Below are 20882 nucleotides of genomic sequence, written 5' to 3' on the forward strand. Positions count from 1 at the left end.
ACTTTTGTTGATTACAAAATTGTTATTCCTAACTTTTTGTTTTTTCACAACAAAATTGTTATTCCTAACCTTCCACTCCCCAACCCTACCTCCTCATTTCTTAGAAGCTACCTCCTTCAAATTTCTTTAAACTCAACTTCGATGGGTTTGTCTACAACAACTCGGCGGCGGCATGAGTCATCATCAGATATAGCAGCGGTCTACTTATCAAGTTATCAAGGCTACCACCTTCAACTTGGGCAGTACCAAAGTCTTCATTGTAGAAGCCACGACGCTCCACAAAGGCATTCTCATAACTCATCAACAAGATATTCACAATATTCAAATTGAGGGCGACAACCTTTTAGTTATCAACGCAGGCCAAGGTATCAGGTCCATCCCATGGGACATCGAGCACATTATCTTCGATATTAGAGCTCTTCTTTCCCACTTTCACAGTTGGAACATTCACCATATCTATCAAGAGGCGAATAGAGTAGATTATATAGCAAATGTGGGTCATTCAATTAGCGATAATATGGATATTATCCCTTGTAATAACTCTGATTTTAATTCTATTTTTTCCTCACACGCATTAGGAATTCCACTCGTGAGGAGAATTTTCCAATGTTTTTTTTTTTTTTTTTTTACCTTAAAAAAAAAAAAAAAAACCTTCAATTTTTTAAAAGCAGCTCAAAAATATTGGAAAAAAGCTGAAACCCCATCAGCCATCACTCTTTTCTCCATTGCTGTTGAGCTTCATTCGAACATGGATTCCGACGACGATCAAACCATTCCACTGAGCCAAAGACCCGAATGGTCCGACGTTAATCCGGTACCCCAAAATGACGGCCCGAACCCGGTTGTTCCGATCGCATACACTGACGAATTCAGAGAAACAATGGATTATTTTCGAGCTGTTTATCTCTCTGATGAGCGTTCTTCTCGTTCACTTCAACTTACTTCTGAAGCTATCAAATTGAACGCCGGCAATTACACTGTAATTTTTTGAAACCCTACTTCTATTTTGCTTTAATGGGTATTTTTATTTGTATATTTTTGTTGCTGTTGTTTGATTTTGGTGTATAAGGGGCTGCTGATGGGTAGTGATGTAGACGGGATTTGATCCAAGGTCTTGAGTACTGTGTTAGTTGACATTAAGTTGCATTTGGGGTTGATGTTTTATTATGTGGGTATTGATTATTTAGTTTACTTGTTGATTGAATTCTGCTTTTATTGGAATATGGGTCTATGTAAAATGTATGAAATGGGTTTTGATAGTTTGATAGCAGTAGCTTTGCTTGAATTTTTTTAATTTGGTGTGTAATTACTCTGTATTTCGATTGTGATTCTCCAGTTTAGTAATGATTTTGATATTGGTTGGTGTTTTGCTGTTTTTGTGTCTAGGATTAGTTGATTGGAGAAAGTATTTTGATGATTTTGTTGGGGTTGTTGGATGAATAAGTTTAAGGGTTGAGAAAAATGATTAATTTGCCTAAAATCAGTTTTTTGTATTTGCTGAATAATCACTCTTGATCTGTTTAAGGTGTTTTGCTGTTTTTGTGTGTAATCGATTTTCCATATTGTCCCAAAATGAAGTGTGAAAGTGCCCTACCCATGTCATAGTGTCGAGGATATAACATGGGTACTTGAGGTGGTTTAGAGAGTCTGACATAGCTCTTGATTGCACCTTCTATATTCTTCTCTCTATGTAGTATGCATTGCACATTGGAATTAAGTTTTCTTTGAGATATACTTTGCTGTTTTTTATTTTATTTATATTACATTCGAAAGGGTAGTACTTAGCTACTGATGTAGTTATATGCTTTGCTCTTTTTTACAGGTTTGGCATTTCAGGCGGCTTATTCTCGAGTCCCTGAATGCTGACTTGCATGAGGAACTGGATTATGTAGAAAATGTTGCAAAGAAGAATTCAAAGAATTACCAGATATGGTAAGTGGTGTTATTATTTATTTTTAATTTTAACCTTTGTGAAGTGACGATCCATTTCATATGGCTTGTTTTACTCCACAATCACTTTTGTCATCAACATTGTTTGGTGCTGTTGGTTCTCTTTTTCTGCTCTATATTATATGAGAAGCTATAACCAGATAAGAATAAATTGATTAGGACCAATTTCGTACTTGTACAAGGAATTGTTATAAACTAATGCTCAACAAGTTCTGGCTTATCGTGTAACCATTTTGCAGTCCAGCAGAAGAGTTTTTGATAGTCTTAAAATTTCACCAAGTTGATATTCTCCATACTCTGTACTGGCTGTTTCATCTTATTATAGTTTTGTGTAGGCATCATAGGCGGTGGCTTGCCGAGAAACTGGGACCAGATGCTGCTTTTAGAGAACTTGAATTTACAAAGAAAATACTTTCTCTTGATGCTAAAAATTACCATGCCTGGTCTCATAGACAGGTGAGTTTATAATTCAATTGTTTGACTTGGTGTTTTTGATGAGTCGTATCATTGCATTCCTTGATGCTGTTACATGGAAAAGCACGTTCACATATTATTTCTTGTCCAGTGGGTTCTGAAAACATTAGGCGGTTGGGATGATGAACTCGAGTACTGTAATCAGCTTCTTAGGGATGACATCTTCAACAACTCTGCTTGGAATCAGGTATGCCACTAATTTTGAAGATTTTTCAGAATTATTTTTTTAAGTACAAAAAATGTACTTCGTATTAAAAGGCACCGAGAGAAATTTATCACACTGATCAGTTGTTCTACTAGGCATGTGCTTGCTAGGGTCCAAAATTTTATATTGTCGGCTCTTATGTTTCTCCATTATACCTAACATGTTTTTTCCTCTCGTCAATTACTGTATTTTTTACACTTAAGCTTACAAAATTTACAAAATTGACTTGTGGAATAGATATTTGATTAGTTAGTGGCTACCAACAATAACATCATACCTAGGTCAAATATCGAGGAGCAGCAGTGGTATGCAATAAAGTTCATGTTGATGTAGCTGTTGTGAGAATGTGAGATCTCCATCAGCTTGTAGATTAAGCTGTGAATTTATTCTATGCAAATTAGTCAACAATAATGCTAGCTGTATAATCAGTTTTCCAGGACAAAGCATGTGCAAATCAATCACCTTATAAAAGGAACCGAAGTAAAAGAAATTAGATCCCTCACTCTTCTTAAGTTTTTATCATCTTACTCCCTCCAACTCCTTTCATCCAATCACTCTTTTTGCATTTAGGGCTTTTTCCCCTCTAGGACCATTCTCTAATTTTATTGTTTCAATCAATCAATCAAAGCCTTAATCTCATACGTGGGGTCGGCTACATGAACCAATTTGATTATTCCGTGTAATCATCGACAAAGATCCTCCTCCTCCACCCCTTACGATCCAATGCCTCATCCTCATGCAAATCCATATACTTCATATCTTTCCTAACTCCTTCCAACCAATTCATTTTCGGTCCCCCTCTCCCTCGTTTAACCCCCTCCATGGTCCCACTCTTCCACTCTTCGTACCGGTACATCATCGGGTCTCCGTCTTACATGCCCAAATCAACGCTAGCGATTTTCCCTTAGTTTGTCTGCAATGCCTGCCACACCTACTTTCTTGCGAATAACTTCATTTCTGATTCTATCTCTTAGAGTGTTCCCGCCCATCCACCTTAACATGCTCAGTTCTGTAACCTCCATCTTTTTAATGTGCTCCTTCTTAGAAGCCCAACATTATGTCTAATTTAAATGTTTGAAAAAAAAAAATCTACATTGGAGTAATGTTTTGGTACTGCTTATAAAATCTATCAGATGTAATCATTGTGAGACTGAGATCTTGTTATTTTCTTTTGAGCTTTGCAGTTCACAAGGGTAATTGAAATGGACCTTTGACATGTCTGAAGCCTGTTGATCTATTACTTGGATAATTGTGGTGTCTAAAAGTTGGGTATAGTTTACACATTTGACTTTATGCTAGTAGGAACAGAAAGAAAAATTCAGTTACCATTCACACAACCACTACATAACTTGAATGTTATATTTGATTCTAAAATTTACTGGATTGCCTAAACTGCTGTCTAACTTATCATCTATACTACTACCTCCGTTTTTATTTAGTTGACACCATTCTATTATCACACTTACCAATGCACTATTTTAACGATTAATATCTCTAATTCTTGACATTGTAAAATTATAAAAAGTGGATATTAATAAAATATACACTGAAACGATTCAAATAAGATCCAACTTGACTATGTTTTATAGTAGCTATAAATCACAAAAGCTAGTCAAAGTGCAGTTTGTAAATAGTGTAAAAGTCAGACGGTGTCAACTAATTAAAAACGGAAGAAGTATATATTAAAAGGCGTTTGTAAGCAAGTTTAGATGCCACATGGTGCTCTCTCATTTAATTTAACCGAGTTTTTCATTCCATATGTTCAAAAACATGGATCTTACAAGATTTGAACCAACCTTAAGCTTAAATTCTAACATGCTAGCCACTAAGCTATAACCATGTTACTTGTCATTCTATAAAAATTAAATATTAATAGGGAATTCTATCATGGAAATAATGCAGTAACTCGGGGGCATCGCCCGGGCCTAAAGACTAGTTGATGTATTAAAAGTGGAACTTATAGACGAGAAAACATAGTGTTCACGAAGTAGGTTAAGAAATTCTTTTGATGTCATTCATTAAAATTACTATACACTATCAAAAGAGAAAATCCAAGTTAATCTCCGTGATAAACGAGCATTGTTTATCTAGTGGCATAATGGTAATAAAAGTACATTGATTTATGTGCTGGAGCAATAAACAAATGTTTTCTCAAAAAAAAGTGCACGTTGGCTTCAAAAAGTGAACTTCACACCGTTATTGAACGATCCGTCTAGCTGAACCCAACTTAACCCACCTTAACCCACGGTGGTAACCCATGGTTCATGGCCAATTCTTCTTCCTCCATTCTCTCACCTCCATTAGCAGACCTTTAAAGAAGAAGTTGAAAAGCACGAACAACTTCAATGGAGAAGGAAGACAAAGCTTTCCCTTAAGGGTTAACCATGCCCCTTCTCTAATTTTCCTAGGGTTTTTCGGAAATCCGCCGCCGAAAGGTGAAAGAGGGTGAAGAAGATAGGGGACAGCAAGTTACCAGGTAATGTCAAGCATTCAAGCATGGAGCCATGGAGAATTGGAGTCAACCTAGTAATGAAGTAATAAGGAGGACGAACCGCCGACGACAAGGCTACACTACACCCACGAGATTCGCAACTAAACCAATTAAATTAGAGAAGAAACACAAAATTTTAGCTGAATTCAAGAAGTAACATTCAAATTTTCGCTCGATAGAAGAACAAAAAAAATGGCGTCAATTGAAGAAGAACCAGTCAAATTGAAGAAGAAGAAATGCTGAATTCAATGTTGTTGGGTTTGGGTAGGTGACAGTAACTAACCATGGTTAGTTATTAGAACTTGACGGAAAATTTCCCAAAGTAAGCCTTTAATGGAAACAATTTCCCAAAGTAGATGCGTGGCAAAACTATTTACCAAACTAAGCTTCCAGGGTAAAAGGGTAAAACACCATTCAGGCTGGCGTTTTTATCCTGGCCATTTATTTTTTTTAAATTTCAGTCAAGGCAAAAGCGCCATTCAGGGTGGGTGGCGTTTTTACCCTCACTGAAATTTCTTAAAAAATTGGCCAAGGTAAAAACGCTAGCCTGGTTGGCGTTTTACTCTCAGCCATAAAGCGCTAGCTTGGTTGGCGTTTTTACCTGCAACACCCATTAACAGCAACAACATCAACCACAACAAAAGCAGGCACCACAACAACAACATCAGTAACAACAATAACCTTTTCAATGAAAAGAATGAATGCGTATGGTGAAGTTGATAATGGACAGAAAATCAATTAAAAAAGTCAGTAAAATTGATAATATTTGTTTGGATACAACGTACTAGAGAATCCGATTACAACAAACTAACAAAAGAAGTTCTAAGATCCTGATTCATCTATTCGATGTAATTGTTGTCTATCAACTCGCGGTCTCCTACAACGTTAGTACTGAGATACTGTTGTGAAAGGATCTGGGGCAAAAGTCTGGGGAGAAGTCTATTAGCAGGACGATGGTCCCTCCTATGATGAGTATGGCGCAGACATGGGTATGGCGAAATCCTCCTGATTGTCAAAAAACTGCAGGGACGCTGTAGGGGACGTGTGAGTCTGTCCCTTACTACTCTCGCCTACCTCACGGTGTGAATGCTGGTGTGATTGGTCCCGCTCCTGGATAAGATGACCATGACCATGTCTCTGTAAGCTACTCACAGTCATTGCCTAAATTTCATCTATCTCCGGTAAGTATAGCAAGCATATCAAACGCCTACGTTAGTCAACAATCACTCAGTTTAATATACCAGAAATTATAAATTGATAAAAAAAAAACAAAAATCCATCTAAAACTCACATATCCACTGATGGCCCCAAAAGCTGGCTGATAATAAGTTGAGGGTGGGGTGTAGTTAGGGTTGATGAAGCGCCGGGTAATGCTCCTGTACCATACCATGTATGGATCGTGATACTCCATCCTTGGAAAGGCGCACCATCCGCGACGTGCTGCAACCGGGGACGTGATGCCGCTGGATAAAATGACTCTATCGGGGAGGTGGGCCTCCACTACCTCAAAACAGATGAGGATTGTCATGGCACGCCACTCCATCTGATGATCACGAAGATATGAGGGCATGACATCGACTAGGTCAGGGACGTATGGATCCCACGTCATCTGCATTAACACGCCGTCATTAACATTATAATTAACTTATTGAAACAATGAACGGGGTGTTAAATTAGTTTTTATAGCGAACGGGGTGTTAAATGCGTTTCTGTAATACGGTAAACCCCTCGCTGCATGCACACGAGTAAGTCTCCGCACCAGCCACCTAATTATATATAATAACATCGTTCATGAGAAGTTATTAGCAAAATAAAGCGGTATGTGGAAAACTTAACAATAAGTCATAACATACCTGCAACCGTCTGGTACAGGGAGTGGCGGAGCCTCATATGCATGCTCCTGATCGTCTTCCTCCTCCTAGCTGGCCTACCAACTTGGATGTGCTCCCACGCCCATAACTGTAATAAAAAACACCGGTTAAGTTTAGCCACCGTTAAGTACGTAATAGTTAAAAAATGGTATAAAATTAAAGGGCTAGCTGAAGCACAATCAAAGGACCGCCGATCTCCCATCTATCTCGCTGGGATGCTCTGCAAAGATGGCGATACAAGGTCGCTAGACACACACTACCGCAGCTGTAGTCACGTATCAGCCGTAGGAGATCAACTGTATGTGACTACCACTCTTGTTACTAAATAACGAGTTAACACCCCAAATGTCTCTCGTAACCATATGTGTCTCGTGCCTCTAATATCGGTGACCTAAGGCCTCACCCCTAACACCCTCTCAACAAGGCCACGAGGGTCCTATATAATGGGCTATATCACTGCCCTACACGTATTGGGAGTCGTGTCAGTATCGCCACATCTCGGAGTGTGACGGTGGCCTCCCCAACTGGTAGATGGAAGAAGTGAGTCTCCTGTCTCCATCTCTCAACGAGTGCAGTAATTAGCGCTCGATCTATAGGTGCATCTCGGAGCGTGACGGTGGCCTCCTTAACTGGTAGATGGAAGAAGTGAGTCTCCTGTCTCCATTTCTCAACGAGTGCAGTAATTAGCGCTCGATCTATAGGTGTGAAGGCCATCCTATGAAATCCGCCAAAACCCACAAAATCGATGTAATGTAGCACACGCGGGTCGACGACACAATCTTCCACCATCCTGCAACGTGGTACCTGTAAAGCAAGCACCGTGTTGGATCAACCTGTACAACAATAAAAAATACAATGTTGGATCAATTAACATAAAAATTGCCAAAAACATCATAGATTAGGTAGATGAAAACTTACTGACTGCTCCCATATGTCACGGCTCCGATGGATGCCCTGAAGCGTCAGAAAGGTCAGTTGGTCCTGTGTCAGCTCGTGGCATGGTCCCTGATCCTGTCCCTCCATGATCTCTGTTCATTGCACAATGTAAAATAAGAAATCAGCTACATCCTAATTGAAAACATACACACAACATGGTATTAAAATAAGACATAAACTAAGACCAATACCAGTCACCGCCCGTTCGAAACGGACAAGATCTTTTATTGTGTCCTTCCCGACGACAACGACTACATTTGCTTGGTGGACGGTTAGTCTCATCCATTTCATTTCATATACGCTTCGACTTTGGCCGACCATGTCCTCAGACCATGCTCTCATCAGGAATGATTTTAGGCCCTTTGTATGTCCTCCACGTCGTCTCACAAGGAATAGGCAAGGAATAGGCCAGAACTGTGGGGCATAAGTATTCGCATACGCCTTTGATCGTAGAAAATTGTCCACCCATGGTTCCTCAGATGGATACATAAGATACACAGCTAGAACATGAGAACACGGTAGGTGAAATATCATCGGCTCGTTGCATGTACATGTTCTCAAATTGAAGTTAACGGTATGCTTATGACCCCCTTTTCGGTGTGTTTTTACTAAGTTAACGGCTACAAACGTCCACTGTATGGTATTTTGCCTTTCCGTTATTCTTCTCCAAAATGGAAGTGACCTTAGGTGAGTATGCATATCCGTCGGCATGCCTAGCAAGTGAACTATCCCTTCTTGTATTAAAATACTTGTTAACTCTATGGAAAGTTAACTCGACAAGGGACATGATTGGCAGAAAACGAGCTCCCTTCAACACATTGTTAAATGTTTCTGAGAAATTTGTAGTACATATACCATACTTACGACCAGTGTCATGAAACAAGGACCACCTTGTGAAACGGCACATCCATAATGTACTCTAGGGACTTGACACAAGATTCACCGATAGAACGTATATCTTCATCAAATTTTTTTTCTCGGCGTTGGTAAGCAGACCTATCTTTCATGTTGTTCTTCACATGAGTCCTCAAGTTAGAGGCCATGTGTCGAACGCAAAACCTGTGAAAGGCCCGTGGCTCATGAAATCCAACATTCGGGTCAGTCATTGCAGCAATAATCCCAGCATGTCGGTCAGATTTAGCACATAGGCCATCTCGATCAGTAACGTGAACCCGAATGCAGCTTAGAAACCAAGACCAACTTGAGGTGTTTTCCCCTTCAACTATTGCAAATGTTAGAGGAAATACCTGAAGATTAGCATCAACGCTTGTAGCAACCAAAAGTGTGCCTTTATATTTCCCTTACAAGTGTGTCCCATCGATAGAGAAAATAGGCATGCAATGTTTAAACCCATCGATGCAAGGCTTGAAGGCCCAAAACACTCGTTCAAACACCTCCATGTTGCCGTAGTAAAAGCCTTCAACAAAAGCTTTGTATTTCCATAAAACTACGGTACCCGGGTTTGACTCTTGGAAGGTTTGCATGAAAAAAGGAAGTTTGTTGTACGAATTCTCCCAATCCCCAAAACTTTCCGCAATAGCTTTTTATTTGGCATATCATGCTCTTTGATAGGGAATATTGAATTGAAATTTGTTGGAGATGAGATGTTGTATGAATTCAACCCTCAAACATGGATCTTTCTGCACAAATGACTTCACATAGTCACAGATTATGGAGGAGTCCAAGTGTCGGTGATCTCTGGGCGGAACTTCATTCATGCAGTTCTCACGATGTGGGCCCTTGTAAGATACGATCTTAAAGGCATGTGTGGTCAGATTGTTTTTATACCACGTAGCGACCAACCACACTCCCTCTTGCATTTAAGATGAAGGACATTCTCATTCGACGTCGCCGTGGTGTAGAACTGATTCCGTTCTATGGAATACAATTTCACCATTTCCTGGAGCACTTTCTTACTGTCGAAAATCATGCTCTTCTCAAATTCTCCTCCGACAACAAACGAAGTCTGGCTCCCCGAATCAACCCAATACATGTCCGCCTCATAGTTCTCGTTTAATTGAGTGAACCAAGACAATGAAGTTCTAGCGACAGCATCATCAACAGACAATTCGTTGTTTATAACATCTTTCTCATCTCCGCCTTCACCCTCGTCGTTTGTATCATCATACATATCAAGAACAGACAATTCGTTGTTTACAACAGGTTCAGCATTCACCAAAGTTTGAGACGGTGTTGCTTGAACATGTTCTTGCGTAGGAGAGTAACTATGCAACTGTATCGGTGATGAAATGTCATTGTTTGAGGTAGATGGACCGGGTTGCTGCAACATTGACACCGACGCCCCTTCATGTACATGTGCAGTAAAATGTGAACTGAATGGAATGTCAAATTGATCGTTGTGTAACATTCTACTGAAAGATCCCATTCCATATTCAAATGACGGAATGTTGTATGAGGGCATTTGTAACGAGCTTGTCTTGTATGAGGGAAGATATGTAGGTTGTTGTTGTGTCAAGCAAATAGTCTGTTGAGTACATATAGGCACCATTTCCACATACAAATCAGTGGGAAGAGACCTCATTGCAACGACACCCGTCAAAACCTCCAAATGGTCGTCATTCAAAACAAGTAAGATTTGAACCCCACTGACACTCTCAAACCTCATTTTAATGTTCAATTCAACATTCGTTGGGTTTGAACCAGTTATAGTATAAACCTTCTTCAACAAATCATTGTAAGTCATGCAAGTTTTCAATGCCAACGGTTCCATTTTTCCTCCTCTATACTCGACGTTTGATCCGACACATAAAATTTCACCTTTCCAACGGCATTACAAAACAATCAATTGTGAAGCCATGTTCTACATAACAATCGGAATACATATTAGATGACACAAATACACAACACAACTAAAACCACAATGGTTCCATTAAATCCTCAAGCTAAGCGTATATACAACGTAGTGTTCAACAATGTACTTATTTACCTAGTTAATCAACAATGTAGTATATATTTAAATGTACCTAATTCAACAATGTAGTTCGTAAACATACTTGAAATTTACACACTAAGTATGAAGAATAATGTATGCTTCATATACATGATTTAAAATTAAACAACATACATATAAATATACTTAATTTCAATAATTAAACAACAATGTATTATGTAGTTATACTTATTTCGCATGCTTGAACAACAATATAGTACATACATTGTAAATTACAAACATAAATTCCCAAAAAACATCATAAACAAGTAAAATAGTTTTATTCAATACATACCTCAAATTCGATCAATGTGTGTGTAAAAGTGTTGAACAAAGAAGGAGGTATAATTTTTAGTGACTATGATGAAGATCTAAGCAATGGGATGTGATGAATTTGCTGCAAATATGGATGATTGGGCGAGCAATGAGGCGCGGGTTAGGGTTTCGAATTTGGGGGTTTTGCGTTTTGTTGAAGAATAATGAAAAAAATAACAGTATACTGCCTCAAATACCCGATACAATAACGACAACCAGGTTGGCGTTTTTGGTACAACGGTAAAACGCTTGGGCCAAAGTTAAAACGCCAACGGCATTTTTCCCTAGACTGAAATTTTTGTAAAAAAATGGTCAGGGTAAAAACGCCACGCCACCCTGGATGGCACGTTTTACCCTGAAAGCTTAGTTTGGTAAATAATTTTGCCACTCGTCTACTTTGGAGAATAGTTTCTTAGCGAAACTCACTTTGGTAATTTTTCCGAACTTGACGGCAATTTAACTGCAGAAATCCGTCCATTTGCTTTGGATATTATCACCCCTACTTTTAAACGCGAAATGACGACTTTGCCCTGAGATAAACAAAGAGATTAACTTGGGCCGGCTCCAAAAGAGAAAATCCAAGTTTATCTCCGTGATAAACAAGCATTGTTTATCTCGTGGCATAATGGTAATAAAAGTACATTGATTTACGTGCTGGAATGTTGAAAATGATACTGTAATTATCTTTGCCCAATGCCCACTAGTCTTGACTTCTGAGATCGTAGGTGAAGTCCGATTTCCAGGTTGGAACCGTTAATTCTATACGCCCCCAACCACCCCCCCCCCACCCCCCAAAAAAAAAAAAGGTCCATACCTCTGTGTATGTGATGTTTCTTTTTCTGTTTATTTTTAAAAGAAAAAAATTAACGAATTTGGATGTAATTGTGTAAAAAAATAAAAAATAAAAAATAAAAATAAAAATAAAAATTGGGACGTAATTGTGTTTGCTAAGGGGGCATAATAAATATGCGGAGAGCAAAGTGTTCAAAGAATTTGGAGTAAAAATCAGCAACCTGGTAACTGCCACTATGTATAAACTGATCGATGACTTTCCTTCTTCCAGCTACTGTATGTAGCTGCAGTTGTCTAAGTTGCTTCAGGAGCTAAGTACTTGTATGCTTGGCACTTTAATTGAAAGCACAGGAGACAGATCGATTTCCCTTCTGCACTGATCATTGCAGCTTCATGTGAGATAAGGAGGCCGCTATAGTTTGTATATTCGACACAGCACATGGAAGTCCATAAATTACATTAAGAATTCCCTTGTGAGGAGGGCATCCTAATGTTTAATTTTTCTTACCTTTTCTAAAAAAAAAAAAAAAAAAAAAAAAAAAAGGAAGTCCATAAATCATATTGCTGAAATTTTTTACCTTTACTGAGCTCCATCATATTCTACTTGCTTCATCTTACAAAGTGATTTTCTTATACATCTCAAGTACATCCTTGTCTGTGTATGCATTCTTCTGATTCGAGGGTATCTCCACTTTATATTTTTCTCATTTATCTTACAAAGCTATATTCTTATAATCTTTAAGTACTTCCTCTATGTATGCATTATTCTGAATCCAGGGTGTCGTCACGTTATGGCTTTTCTTATTTGCTATGGGACTTACAAAAGATTGTTGTATAGTTGGATGTGCTTAAAAACTTTCTTTCTAGATGTTCATATTATCAAAGGGTGGTGAGATCTTAAATTGTGCAGTTCATTATGAAAAATTCTTCTTCTGATGCTAATAATGTCCGTGATGTAGATTTATCCAATAAGTGCACTTATATGCTTTACTCTTTATTTTGCTACTATACTATTCTAACTCACTCCTCTGTTACATATGTGATACAGAGGCATTTTGTTGTCACAAGATCTCCTTTGCTAGGAGGCCTAGATGCCATGAGAGACTCTGAAGTGGATTACACAATTGAAGCCATTGTAAAACATCCCGAGAATGAAAGCTCATGGAGATACCTTCGTGGCCTTTACAAAAACGACTTGAAGTCTTGGGTAAATGATCCTCGAGTTTCGTCTGTATGCTTAAAGATCTTGAGCGCCAAAGGTAGATGTATTTTTGCCTTAAGTACTCTTTTGGACCTCATCTGCCAAGGTCTTCAACCAAGCTCTGAGTTTAAAGAAGCAGTTGATGCTCTGAAGAGTTCAAATGTAGAATCAAGCAGTTCTGGCTTAGCGGAAACAATATGCTCAGTTTTGGAAAGCATGGATCCCTTGAGAGTGAATTATTGGAGTTGGCGCAAGGAACACATCCCTGCTTTAACACCTTAACGTCAATATTTAACTTTTTCATCTTATGTATGTTGTGGATTGAACCATTTGATTAGGCATTTTACTTTTACCCATGAAAGATTAAAAATGTTGTGGATTTGATTGAACATCAATAGATATTATAAAGAGATGGATATTATAAAGAGATAGATTTTTGGACTTTTTTTGCATAAATCAATATCAATCTCTACTAAATGCAGCTAATTAGTACATTACATCCTTGTATCTCACGAAAGTCACAAATCACACTCAAATTACAGTTTGCAATGATTCTTCCCCTCAAAAGCAAAAATAGCAACAAGTAGGGGGCTGTCAAACTTTGTTTCGACAGCAAAAAACATCAGAATGAAGCCACAAAGTAAATGGCAGCAGAGTGCAGACTGCTTGAGTCTTTCAGGCCTAACAATTGGTAGCAAATTTACAAGAATCTGGACATCCACAATGAAATTCTTCTGTTACTCTAGCTTTTCACGTACTGATTTCTTCGATTTAGATGATGGCCTAGGTGCCTCCTTGAAAGCAGATGGGCAGAGGCTATTAATCTGACAGACACCACATCGCGGTCTTAACGGTGCACATATGGTCTGCCCAAACCCTACCTGTTGAACATCAACCAAAAATAACAAAATGTGAATTGGTTAGAATAATTCACTTGGGTACACAATTTAGGCACTAAACCGAATGATAATATCTTGAAACAGGGTAATTTTAGGATATCAAGTACAGTGAAGAAATATACTGTATACAACACATATCCAGGAATAATCTCAATGCATATAGGTTCAAATTTTCCACAAACATATCACGTATCAGACATCTCAGATCCTTGACATGACAAAGGCAAGCTTGGTAAATAACATAATTATATGACATCTCATTTGCAAATTCAGACGACATACTCAGGAGCATGAGAAGAGTCTTGAGTCTTGAAATAAGCATGTTATTGATTTTCCATAAAAAGTACTAGATGGCAAATAAGTTTTAATGTATGATTTCAAGACCTGGTATAGAAAATATATGACGCCTCATTAGAAATTATAAAACATTACATATAAAAAAAGGTCTCCCGGGACATGTGAAGGATCTTTTTAAACAATATACAACAAATATTTGATTAAAATACATTCATGATTGAAAAGTATATATGTGAGATGCAGTCATACCAAAAGTGGATTTATGGAAACCCATTCTTCCTTGGGAAGCCATTTCTGCAGTGCCTCCCTAGTTTCCTCCGGTGATTTAGTTTTCTATAACATGAACAAAAATATTAAAATACATATTTGCATACATATAATGGTTAGACGAAAAAAGTTTATCATACTAAATTCACTACTGTTGGCTTTTCAGGGGACAAGGAAAGAAGGGTCCAACTGTGTAATAGACTACAAATGCAATATAAATATCTTATATCATCTTAACTTCTTAAAGTATCACATTTACAATGCCTGGCTTTCAGATTTAGTTCAAAATAGCTGAAGGTGGAAACAGTGGTCAACAATGAAAAGGTTGTGTGCATCAATTATGTATCTGAAACTAATAATCACAAAACAACCTTCAAGGAGCACAGAATAACACTGAAAACTCTGAATAGGTGTGACGTGTAGGCAAGCCACTATGCAACATTTTTGGTTTGGGGGGGAGAGAGAGGGGGGGGGGGGGTGGTGGTGTTGCTTCTCAAAAGTTTATTACCTTTTCCCATATTCTTCTAGGCCTACCCTAAGGTACAACATCAAACCGGATTCAATGGAATTTAGAAAGAGGGCAAAAATGGATTTCCCAAATTCATGTTACATATCAGTCTAAAGTTGCAAAGGAAAAAAAGGCTTTAAGCAATATATATATATATATATATATATATATATATATATATATATATATATATATATATATATATATATATATATATATATATATATATATATATAAATATATATATGCACAATATTCTTGTTTTTTTTTTCTTGTTTCATAAACACATTAAGTTCAAGATGCCCCCAGTAAGCCCTGGAATCACACAGGAATCTTACATAAACATATCATCTGATTTGTCCATAACTAAAATTGAAATCCCAGACATAAAGCCTTCTAAACAAAAAAATCTAAATAAGGTGAATAAATAATAACATTGCTCCAACTAAACGTAAGTTCAGTCTGACAATGTGATATAATATGACAAAAAAGGAAAATTTAATGGATTTATATACATAAAATAAATAAATAAAAGCAAAGCAGAAAAAGGATGAAAAAGGGGGAGAGGAAATAGCCAGTGTTGCTATTGCAGTATATATGAAGAGTTTACCTGATTAGTGCCAGGTCGTGTCACCCATCCTAGTCTGTTGCAGATGCGATGGACATGAGTGTCAACACATATTCCTTGGACATCATTCCAGGCAATGTGCAAAACCTACATTGTGACATGAATTTAGCAATCAAAGCAACTTTTGAAACGAAATTATTCAAAGTTCAAAGACGCACCAGATGAGCAATTTTAGGACCTATCCCAGGGAGTTCAAGTAATTGTTCCAGGGAACTGGGAATATCTCCATTATACTTCAAAATACAGATGTTTGCAACTTTTTTCAAGTTACTGGCCTTCCTGGTGTAGAACCCCACCTACAATGAATCTAGTGATATATAAAAGCTTGTTCATGTAACTACATATAAAATAGCATTGGTTAAAGTGATCTAAGAATCTTATGAAAACTTCCCAAGTTCCCATGCCCCAGATACCACCAGACCAATAGCAATGCAACATTACAGTATAAAAGCAAGAATATTTATCTTATTCATCAACCTACCGGGTAGATCAAGTTCTTGATTGTATCCTCATCAGCCTTCTCAATGGAGTAGGGATCAAGAAGTCCATTTTCCAAGAGACGCTGCACTGCTCCTGGAATGCCAAGGAGCCATACATTTAAAAAAGAAAGGAGTAAGGTAATATGGGTAAACCCAATATACTAGGTAAACTGGCTTACAACATTAGATCAAACAAAATCTCTGTGAGAAATATGATCTCACAGCATTCTCACCATGCCAGCTGGGAAACCACATAAATTTCACATCGATTCCATACCTAAAAATTTCTATTTGGAAAACAAATGAAAATTTGTTCACACGTGCAGAAGAATAAATGAGCAAGCCAAGGTATAAAGACTATAAACAAGGAGTACATTAATGTACATTATAAATTGTTTAACATCACAAAAAACCATAAATAGATGTATTGCTAATGGCCTCAAATCCTCAATACACAACATGAGGTATTAAAACGATGTATATTAGAAGAATAATAAGACAACCAGGATGCAGGCTTTGGAGTGTCTGTGCTTCCAACACTCGATAGTCAAATTTACATTTTAGAATGAAAACAAGCAAGTTACTACAAGAAGAGGTGTTCACTGGAGAATACTCTGATCACATCTTTTTTTCCTCCAGAGTAGCAAAGAGAAGACTCTTTTTAAGAGCATAAGATTAAAATAAAGATTTAAAAACCTTTTTTTTTTGTATGTGAAACTTTGACATCTTCAACCACTCATAATGCCTTCACTATCATGAAAACAAACAGGTAAGTTTTTAGATAGGAACAAGAACTTGCCATGAGTAACATGATCTTTGGTTTGGCTTGAAAGAAGTGTACCAGCTAGTACAGCAAATCTTCTTTCCTGGAAGAAAAGCAATATAATCAGTCTTTTAAAGCTCCACATTTCAACATGCTTGTCATGATTATCATTCTATCTCCAGTAAATCACTAATCCATTAATACTTATTGCTATAAAAGAATTTCAATGTTCTTACTATAAGTGATAAGTCAACTATGACCATCATGAGAAATGAAGGGAGTACAAATTAGCAAGTCAATGGAACATAATTTTGACATACTATAATAGGTTATCAGCTCTCCAGAAATTTGTAACAACTAACTTTTAATCTTCAACTCATCACTCAGAAAGTAGTGGGTGATAAGATGAAAATGCATCTGAATTAATAAAACAATCGTCCAAAAATTGTGATATTGCAGATGAACAGGCAGCATCACCAGTATGTTGGTCATCTAAATTAGATAAAATCTGGGAATGAAAATTGAAAGCATATCACTGTAGGTTTCCAAAGTAAAGAACATCAGAATTGAAGGCGTTATACCTTTGGGGGAAGAGAACTACCAGCCTTCTCACATCCAACAGAGTCTACTGGTGCATCTTCAGACGATCTCATGTGACGGATTCCTTCAAGAACTTTCTCCCAGTTTTCTGGAGATTCACTTGAAGCAAATGATCCCAGAGTAACACTTTCTGTTGAAAATGGACTTTATAAACAAAACAACCTTGAAAAAAAATTCATCTGTAAGCAAAAGTTTCCTACTTGTTATAGACGGTCTAACAAACACAGAAACTTAAACACAGAGGAAGATGGATAGAGACATGTTTCAGAGAGAAAATTTATGATTAGTCTATTCAGAAAAACTCAAATACTAAGTTATAATTAGGCAATTTTCATGTCAATCATCACTACAATCATTCCTTCAATATTTTATGAATCCATGATGACACACCTACCACGCTTTAAAGTAGAAACAACACCAGTTCTTGTAGGATGTGTTTGAGGCATAGGCTTTGACTTTCCTGAAAACAAATGTAGTCATTATAAATTTGGAAAAAAAAAAAAAAAAATCAGTTTATAGAAGTCACGAATCGTGACAAATAACTGATGTGAAAAAGTTTGAAAATTATGAAATTCTAGCAACAAACAGCTCTTATATATAGCACTTAAGCACTTGCCTTTTGTAGATGATTGTGCATTGCACTTTTGAAAGGTGAAATCTTCAATATCAGGCAGGCCAGAATTCTACATCATGAGGAGTGAATTAGAATAGAATGTCTTTGCTATGCAGGACAGGAAATTATCAGAAAATATGATTCAAACACTGCTCTATTCAGATCAGAATAACAAGAAAATGCAATCTAATACTCTCAACCAAAGGGGTTAAAAAATTGAAAGCCTTCAGTCCTCAGTGGCTATAAATTTAATGTCCTATAAATAGCATCAAGTAATTGAGTGAAAGTACGAGACAATAACTTTAACCCACTAGCTAATTCAGAACTATATTGGAAAGTTTTTAGCTGGTGCATTTGATTGGTGGCACAGCACAGAATATGGCATGTAACTTATATAAATTGCAAAAAAAAAAAAAAAAAAAAAAAAAAAAAAAAAAAAAAAAAAAATCAAATATAAATTTTATGTTTGCACCAAATGCTGATAACAGTACAGTGACATGATATCAATTCAAACTTCACAGAGAGTGCTTCAAAAATGGGGAAGCCCCTTTTTTATTTATTTTATTTAGGTAAGCAGTAAAGCAATATATTACAAAGACACTAAGGGGGTGCCACCCATATACAAATAGATGTGCTAGGGATGAAAAAATTCGCATACCCTTGATCTATCTTGAAGCAATTTATATACAAAACAAGAAACTTCAAGTATCGCTCAGAACCTAATACTTAACTCCAATTTTACATAAGCCCAAAAAAGGACCTTAAAACCTTGACGAGGGGCACCTATTGTAATCTAGAGTCTCAGTTTCTTAGTATATATTGCAGTTTAAACCCTGAGCCTCAGCAAGGTACATCAATGATGTGTTGAAGACAAGCTTGCATACTATATATTTTAACATTAGTGAAAACATGTAACAAGCATAATAATAATCCTTGGTAAACATAATAACATTCCCTAAGAATCAAATGAAAAATATTAAAGAACGTGTTAGCATCATAAACCAAAAGCTTAAACATGATACAAAGTAATTGATAAAAAGCCTTAGATGCATAATGCTTTGAATGAGAAAACGCCATTAATTCAAGACATAGTCCATTAAAACACATATAAGTGATAAAACTATATAAGGTTGAATTTGCATGTAACCTACTTAGAACTCATAAAAGCACAATGTGTATTAAAAACATAGCCTAGCGATGAGTGAAGTATAAACAAGACCGAATATCCTAAAATTACACTTTTGATTCTACTCATATTGTTCCATATTACCCTAATAGGTAATAATTACCAAACTTGGAACCATATATGCACATTATATCAGCAACAATATAGCACCTCTTAAACTAACTAATTCAACCTTTTAGATTAACATTAATTAATACTCCCCCCGCCTCTTAAACTTCTTCATGTTTTGAATTTTTGAGATAACTTTTAGACACGAAGGAAATACTACCTACAAAACAAACAGATTGGGTATAATAAAGGCATGCCCAAAATCACCCACTTTAACTATTATATCAAACACAAAATTAAAACCAAAAGACATAATCTTTAAAGGGTATTCATACTCACTGTATCACTATGACTATGTTCTTCATCTGCTTCTCTTTTCACCCTCTTTTTCCTAACAAAAACTTGAATTTCTGAACCAGAAACTGCGGTTTTTAACTCAGAACCTGTACACAAATCATGAACCCAATAAAATTCAGAAACAAACAGATAAAATGCAAAAAAAAAGTGTGCAGAAAATTCAAAAGGGTATGTAAATATTTGCTCATATTTCTTGTAATTTTGTTTGTCATAACTCAAAAGGTCATACCTTGATTTGGGACTGCCTCTAAATTTTGGGGCTCTTGCTTAACATTGAGGGCAAGAGCCTTTGAAGAGAATCGAGTGATGGGCATTTTCAAACCGATTTCTGCGTAACGAAGAGGATTTAGCTGCCCAATTGGGAATTTAACCAACATTTTTGGGGATTTATTACTTGTTTAATTTTTTGGAGCACCATAATTTTTGGGTATAAGAGAAGACAGTGTACACTAAATTGGTGTTTATTTGGTGATCGCTCTTTAGTTATGTTGTTGAATGCACCACGTCTTATAACCTATGTTGTTCAATTTAATCAATGTTGGGTTTCTTAGAATCCGAGTAATGCGTAAATGAATAGGATATCTCATACAACTGATACTAGTATTATGGAGTATATTTTATTTCAACGAGTAATTATCCTAACACCATTTATGATTTTATGTTGTTTTCTTGTAAAATTAAAGATGGTTTTGTACCATGTTGTATTTTATGTCAAACTCGAGTGTCTTTGGTTTACTAGCTACTCCGTACGTGTCATGCCACAATATTCAAAACAATGGCTCAAGTATGACCTAAGTCTACTTGTCAGTCCATTGTTTTGCGTTGTGTCATGTGTGTCTCGTACTTTCGTGTCGTGTCGTGTTATTAACTAGTAAACTGTTAACTCAATGTCATTTTTATGATTAGGATTTTGCTAGCGAACACCCCTAAGTATTTAAAATACATCCTAAAATGGTATTAATTTAGGAATGTATGTCAAAATCACACGTCGATTTGTAATTAATGTTCATTTTAATTTAATAAATCTAGTTTTAGCTATCTTATCAAACGCC

General features: G+C 36.7%; 2 protein-coding genes across 2 annotated transcripts; one reads left to right on the plus strand and one right to left on the minus strand.

The window, feature by feature from the left end:
- Positions 1-658: 658 nt before the first annotated feature.
- LOC110718300 (protein farnesyltransferase/geranylgeranyltransferase type-1 subunit alpha-like) lies at positions 659-13626 on the plus strand. The gene is made up of 5 exons (XM_021897142.1): positions 659-979; positions 1823-1932; positions 2286-2406; positions 2516-2611; positions 13033-13626. The coding sequence occupies exons 1-5, from the start codon at positions 749-751 to the stop codon at positions 13465-13467; spliced, it is 993 nt and encodes a 330-aa protein (XP_021752834.1). The 5' UTR covers positions 659-748; the 3' UTR covers positions 13468-13626.
- A 1-nt stretch (position 13627) lies between these two features.
- Positions 13628-20306, minus strand: LOC110718299 (endonuclease III homolog 1, chloroplastic-like). Its single transcript, XM_021897140.1, has 11 exons — positions 20060-20306; positions 19813-19916; positions 18243-18309; positions 18021-18086; positions 17608-17756; positions 17063-17129; positions 16266-16357; positions 15943-16080; positions 15767-15871; positions 14631-14714; positions 13628-14066 (listed from the first exon to the last, which is right to left on the minus strand). Exons 1-11 carry the CDS (start codon positions 20205-20207, stop codon positions 13923-13925), a joined length of 1164 nt encoding a protein of 387 aa, XP_021752832.1. The 5' UTR covers positions 20208-20306; the 3' UTR covers positions 13628-13922.
- Between the last annotated feature and the right edge of the window lie 576 nt (positions 20307-20882).

This window comes from Chenopodium quinoa, unplaced genomic scaffold, assembly GCF_001683475.1.
Source record: "Chenopodium quinoa cultivar QQ74 unplaced genomic scaffold, ASM168347v1, whole genome shotgun sequence".
Lineage (NCBI taxonomy): Eukaryota > Viridiplantae > Streptophyta > Magnoliopsida > Caryophyllales > Amaranthaceae > Chenopodium > Chenopodium quinoa.